The 6,336-nt window shown below is 41.5% G+C and overlaps 1 protein-coding gene across 1 annotated transcript; it reads right to left on the minus strand.

The window, feature by feature from the left end:
- Positions 1 to 206: 206 nt before the first annotated feature.
- On the minus strand, positions 207 to 3,469 carry tpbg (trophoblast glycoprotein). Its single transcript, XM_030071662.1, has one exon. The coding sequence runs from the start codon at positions 3,007 to 3,009 to the stop codon at positions 1,867 to 1,869; it is 1,143 nt and encodes a 380-aa protein (XP_029927522.1). The 5' UTR covers positions 3,010 to 3,469; the 3' UTR covers positions 207 to 1,866.
- Between the last annotated feature and the right edge of the window lie 2,867 nt (positions 3,470 to 6,336).

Raw genomic sequence — 6,336 nt, forward strand, 5'->3', positions numbered from 1 at the left:
TGATGTGGCTTATGCAAGTCATGGCATCCCCGAAGGCATCTATGATGTGTCTGTAGCAGAGGTGAGTGTGCACTTAGGGTGTGTGTGTGTGTGTGTGTGTGTGTGTGTGTGTGGCCCTGAACCCCTCTGCCAAAGCCTTTGCTTCACATTCCTTGGACTGGAGATTAAAAAGGACCTCAGTCAAGGGCGAAATCAGCAATCCAGGGGTATTTTATTTAGCTGAGTACCTTCACTGAGGAAAAAAAAAGAATTAAAAAAAAAAAAAAAAAAAAAAAATCACACCCACCTACTAAATGCAAAGCTATGTAGTGTGCACTAGAATCATTCAGAGAAGGCCTATATCACAAAATCACATATTAAAAAGAACACTCATTAACAAGCAGTACTAGCAATTCTCCACAGTAGAGGCATAATGAGAAGGGTGCAATAGCCAGCAGAATGTAGCCTTGCCAAGACAATGGGCCAGATGCAGTAATATTCTCTTATATTTATCTTATATCTTCTCTTATATTTTCTGTTAAGAAAAAAAAACTAATAAGTCAACTCCAAATGCACCTCACATTCTTAGCCATCCAAATCTGCTCTTACCCAGGTGTGCTGAATGATGAATCCCATCTGTTCGTAAACTGGAGGCATATGTCTTGAGTATTTGTTATCAGCATAAGGTAAAACCCCATAAGTGCAGCTGTTGTGCCGCCTGCAAAATACTCTGGCACAAGCCCAAGAACTGGAGACTCCACCAAAACAACAAAGCTGTAGGAAGAAAAAGAACTTCAGCAGCTGAAATCAGAGTTGATTGTGTGGTTTGTGAGTGCCGAGCCAAGTCAAATTTCCCTTCTTGGAACAATAAAGGTCTGAGCTGAAGTACTGTTAAATGAACTTGACCAAAAAAAAAAACAAAAAAAAACAACTGTGATTTTCCAGAGAGTTAGTACTGGCATTACAGGAAAATCAAAAGTAGTTCAATATTAAAATGGAGACCAAAAAACTCATTGTCCAAGCCACACGCTCCATGGTGACGACTGCAGGAGGAGGACAGGACAGTTTCTGAAGCCCTCAGGCAGAGACGCAGTTCTCAACTCAAAAATTCATTTATGCATAGAACTGTTTTTTTAATATCTGTATTGTGCACAAGCTTTTGCTGTAACATCAATCAACATTAAAATGCCTGCATTCAGATATTCTAATTTTAATAATCTAATAATCTAAAACCTAAAATGATTAAATATTATTAAGCTCTAATAGTCATTAATGCATTATTTATGTTCTTTGCTTTTTAAATGTGTTTCCATGTGTTGGACAGTTGTTTTATTGACTTTGACAATAATAAAATTCTTTCTAAAGAGTGCTCTTGATCAAAAAAAAAAAAAAAAAAAAAAAAAAAAAAAAAATGTAGGAGAAAAGCCAAAATAAGAACAATTTGTGGATACCAACAAAAATAAGAAGAAATTTGTCCGTACATCACCTCCTGCATCTGGCCCATTCTTACTTAAAAGTCAAATGTACTCCATCAGTTTATCCTTTATGGAAAGTAAAAATAATACATATCAGTCTCCAAACCTCCAAAAGAAAAAAAAGAGAGAAAGAAAAACATTGCCATGATTCGTTGTCCATGCAGTGTTTCAGTACAGGGGAAGAAAGTGACATCACAGCTGCCGGATACAACACATGCGCCAGTTGTTGAATGGGGGTCGTGACAGGGAGGTTGCTTAGGTGCCATGGCAGATGTAAAATCTGAATAGCATCATGGGGAGAGGAGGAGGGGGAGGAAGTGGAGATGGTGTAAGACTCACATGCACATGTTGATAGTATAAAGTCATGTAATGTCTCACTGTAGGGTCCCAAGACAGTGTCCCACCCCCTCGCTCAAACATCCGAGTTGATGCTCAGGTTGGCCAAGCGCGCGTCAGAGTTGATTTCATACCTGTAATGGTACCCCTCCATGTGGTCCCTGCACGCATCGCGGATGTTGTACATCCACCGCTTGATGCCCTTCCTGTTCAGGTAGAGGACCAGCAGGAATATGACGCCGATCAGAGCCAGCACCAGCCCCAGGAAGACGTAGGAAGTCTCCAGCACGCTTTTCATGTCACCTGCATAGTTGCAATCCAGCTGCGACTTCTCCACCTGCAGCAGGGGGTGGCGTGTCAGGCCTTCCGGCTCCACGCAGGTCAGGTTGTGCACGTCGGCCACCTGGTCCGAGCTCTTCAGCCACACCACCAGGTCCTCGATGAAGCAGTCGCAGCGCCACGGGTTCCCGGCCAGGTGAAGCTGGAGGTCGGGCTTGAGGCTGAACTCGGCCAGGGTGGCATTGGGAAGCTCCCTCAGGCTGTTGTCTCTCAGGTCGAGGTCATGCAACGGCGGCACCTTCAGCGTCCCGTTCTGGATGGAGATGATGGAGCTGTTCTGCAGGCTGAGGTTGGTGAGACTGGAGAGGCCCGTGAAAATGCCATCCGGGAGAACCACAAGGTCATTGTTGGACATGTCCAAGCTCGTGAGCTGGAGGAGGTTTCCTACCCGCAGGAAGCTCAGGGCCGTATTCATGTAGGAATGGTTGAAAAAAGCACCGCTGAGGTTGAAGATCTGCAGTTTATTGTCATCAGGGAACGCTTTAGCACTGAAAATCCGGATTTTATTATTGCTTAAGTCCAGCCGCACAAGGTTTGGCAAGTTCTCAAATACCATTTCTTCTACAGACTCCATCTTATTCCCACTGAGATAGAGATCAGTCAACAGTAACAGGCGGGTTGGAAAAGACTCAGCACTGATACGGGAAATTTTGTTTCCTGTGACGAACAGGGCTTTAGTGTTGGTCGGTAATGAATGCGGAATGGCATTCAAGTCCTGGTTTTGGCATTTCACAGTTTGTGAGGAGCATGTGCATTTTTCTGGGCAGCCCTGACAGGCCAGAACAACACCAAGGAGGAGCAGTAAATGCATCACACCCAACCTCTGTGTCCTGTGTCGGATTTCTCCACGTTTACCACACGATGTGCTCAACAGGCGCATCTTTAACTCACTTGGTTTGTGTAAATCTTACTAACAGACCGCGCGCAGGGATTACTTTACAACAACCCAAACCTGTCACCGCTTTGTTCTTCCGCCGGGAACAAGGGAAACTTTTTCACCTCTTTCGTCCGCCTTTTTTCTTTGTAAAACTACTCCCACTTCCGAGTCAAACTCCACATAACGAGCCCCAAACCATCCTTGTGTGGGTCTACATGTCCGCCAGGTGTTGTGGCCAAACCTCGCAAAGTTATATCCTCTTCGTAGCTGGGTTTATTTTCCAAACCCCGGGGATATGAGGAATATGTTCAGTATCTTCCCAGGCCCCACGAAAAAAAAAACACGCCCGACTCGGCTTTTGAAGTCGGGAAACAACTTGTTTAATGATTCCAAGGAAGACGATAATCCTTTCTCCCAAGGGTACCAAGTGCGCTGCGCGTAGCTTGCCACCAGCCTGCCGCTGCCCAAGTCGGTGAGAAACTAGAGAAATAGCCCAAACACAGTGCCACTGTGAGGACCACTGGAAGGAGGGAGCATACCATTTTCAGAAAAAGGGGGGAGGGCCGTAAACTTTGCCAGGTTGCCTTCAGTCGACAGCTGACATTTTTTCTCGTTATCATCACGCTGTGCGAATGTCTTTTATTTCCCAAATATCGACACTCACCCACTGGTGTGATAAAAGTTTATTGTTTAACATATCCAAGTGCAAATCGGAACTGGCGTTTCCAAATTATACTGGTATGCCCCGATTTTACTTCTTCAGGAATGGTATGAAATTGTGGTTGAGAGGCTTTCAAAGTGGGGTCCGAGGACCTTCATTAGTCCCTGGAGGGTTTCGGTGAGGTCCCGAGCAATGTCATATAATAATAATATTTCTACCGCAGGTTTTTCTTCTCACCGCTGCCTCCCAGCATACAGTAGACCTTACGACAGTTATGCATTTCAATACTTAATTTCATTTCATTCAAAGTGCCAAATAAATCAAAACACATATATTTTTTTTATATACATCTCAAAAATACAAATACACATACAAAGGGGAGAAAAAACAACACCAAAGGTGTATAAAAAAAGAGGAAAACAAAAGGAAGCAACAAACCTATTTATCTAAAGCTGTTCTTATAGCCATGTTCTCAATATGAGGTTGACAAAAGTCCTGTTTTTTTTTTAAAACCTTTTACATTATAATTAATTATAGCAAATGTTAATTCATCCAATATGATATCGTGGGTGAACAGGTACATTTCCAGTATAAGCCCTACTACAAATTTCCCCCAGGGAATAATAATAATAAAGATATCCTTGATCCACTTCCTTGCAACTATCAAGGCCAAATCTAAATCGAATCAATACTAAACCGTACCTGTCTGAGGAATCTTCCTGGATGGAGTTTCTCTGGGTGTAATCTTATCAAACAGAGATTCTTGGCTCTAATATATTTGAGGGATTTGGGATGAAAATGTTTCGGAGCCCCATGGGTTAACCAGTTTAATCTTTTGACTGCTATAAGATTTGACCCTCAATCCAATTCTGTGACGCTAACTTCTTATCAGTTCAGCCCAAACTGCATTTGACATATTTTAGTCTCAGCAGGAAACACATTCTGCCAGCCACATCATAGATAGTCTATTCTGTTATAACCTAAAGGATTTGAAACCCAGAGAAAAATCTAGAAACTAGTGAAGGAGAGACAATCATTTGATCCACTGGTTATGTCACATTTCTTATTTCCCCGGACCCATTATTTGCCACAGATGCAAGGCACTGAAGGGAACCGCAATTCTTGCTCCCTTTAAAATCCTTTGTCCTTGGATGGGATCATTAGATCTACTCTCAGCCATAGCAAAAGACAAGAGAAAAACCCCATCTCCCAGAGTTAGGTTAACCCAATGCAGAACCCCACTGAGGAAGAACTCAGAATAATGCAGGAGTTGACTGTGAGGATATCCTCATGATGACTTGGAATAGGGTTTATTTTCAGGCTGGGAGAAGATGAAGAAGATTTAGAGTAAAAGTTTTGGCAAAATTCTTAAAAAAGTTAATGAAGTCTTTTTCTATTTAATTGCAAATAATGGAGTCCTTTTTGTTCATTTTAACAGTGGCTTGATGACTTAGGAATATGTGTTTTATGTCTGCAGTTAAAATGAATGCTATTGCTGTGTGTGTGTGTGTGTGTGTGTGTGTGTGTGTGTGTGTGTGTGTGTGATTTGCTAATGTGGTTCTCAAAAAATTAGGGTTCAGGGATCCCAAATAGTTGTTAAGGGTTTTTAGGGGGGCAGTTGGTAAAATGATTAATAATTCAGTTTCACTGTTACTTCATTCACAAGAAGCTTTTCAGACAGTCAGAATGGCTATTGAGATCAGAGCTTTCCCAAACATCTTCTCAAGTGGGGGTCCATGGGACAAAAATATTTATCAAATCAGGGTCTTAAGGTCTAAAACATATTGACACAGCTCCTCTGAGTGCAGCAGGAAAGTAAGATTTTTTTTTCTGCCTCGTTCATTTAATTGAAAATGTAAATAAATTACACTCTCAAGGATTTAATAATACCATAATGTTTTGGAACTCACAGAGTGGAGTGGAAATATTCCTCTCTGCCTATAGACAATCTGTTTTTTCCACATCTCCCTTTAAGAAAATGACTTGAGTGGTGACCTTGCACTCACAGTATTGTCTGTTGGATTATGCAGGATTACACTGTTGAGAAGCAAAACTGTGGACAGGTTCATGCTTGAATGGCGGTGGTGGGGGGGTCCTCATCAATATGTCATATTTGGAAGCCCCAGTGTGGATCCCAGTGTAACTCTATCTTTACCCCCCCTTGACCCCCCTATTCTTAGCTGTTGCCAAAGTGACAATCCTATGAGTGTTTTGCATAAGACATGGTTATTTCTTTATGATTGTCTTGGAGAGAAACAAAGCTTTTAATTTTATGTTTTTTGAAGAATAACCAATGAAATATCCCATTGCTTATGTAAAGTCAAGATAATGGTGAAGAACGTAACATAGTTGAAGAGTAGATTATTATGTGCAAGGCAGACTGTTCAGGGTGAAGAGAGCAGGGACATAAGTAGCATTTTTTAATTTTTTTCTCATTGTTCTTGATCCATTTTAAGTAGAATACAACTTTGAGATCAATAAGCTGGATAACATCAAACACTGGCAATAATTAGATTTTTTTTCCACTCTCCTCTTCTCACCAACCTGCCTCTTGCCAAACTGCATTCTTCTAAGATAAGTTTCTAGAGATTATAACTTCTAATATAATAAACTCATCAAGTTATATTTTACAACATTTTTTGGATACCTAATCTAAAATGTACATTTAC

The sequence above is a fragment of the Myripristis murdjan genome, chromosome 16, assembly GCF_902150065.1.
Source record: "Myripristis murdjan chromosome 16, fMyrMur1.1, whole genome shotgun sequence".
Lineage (NCBI taxonomy): Eukaryota > Metazoa > Chordata > Actinopteri > Holocentriformes > Holocentridae > Myripristis > Myripristis murdjan.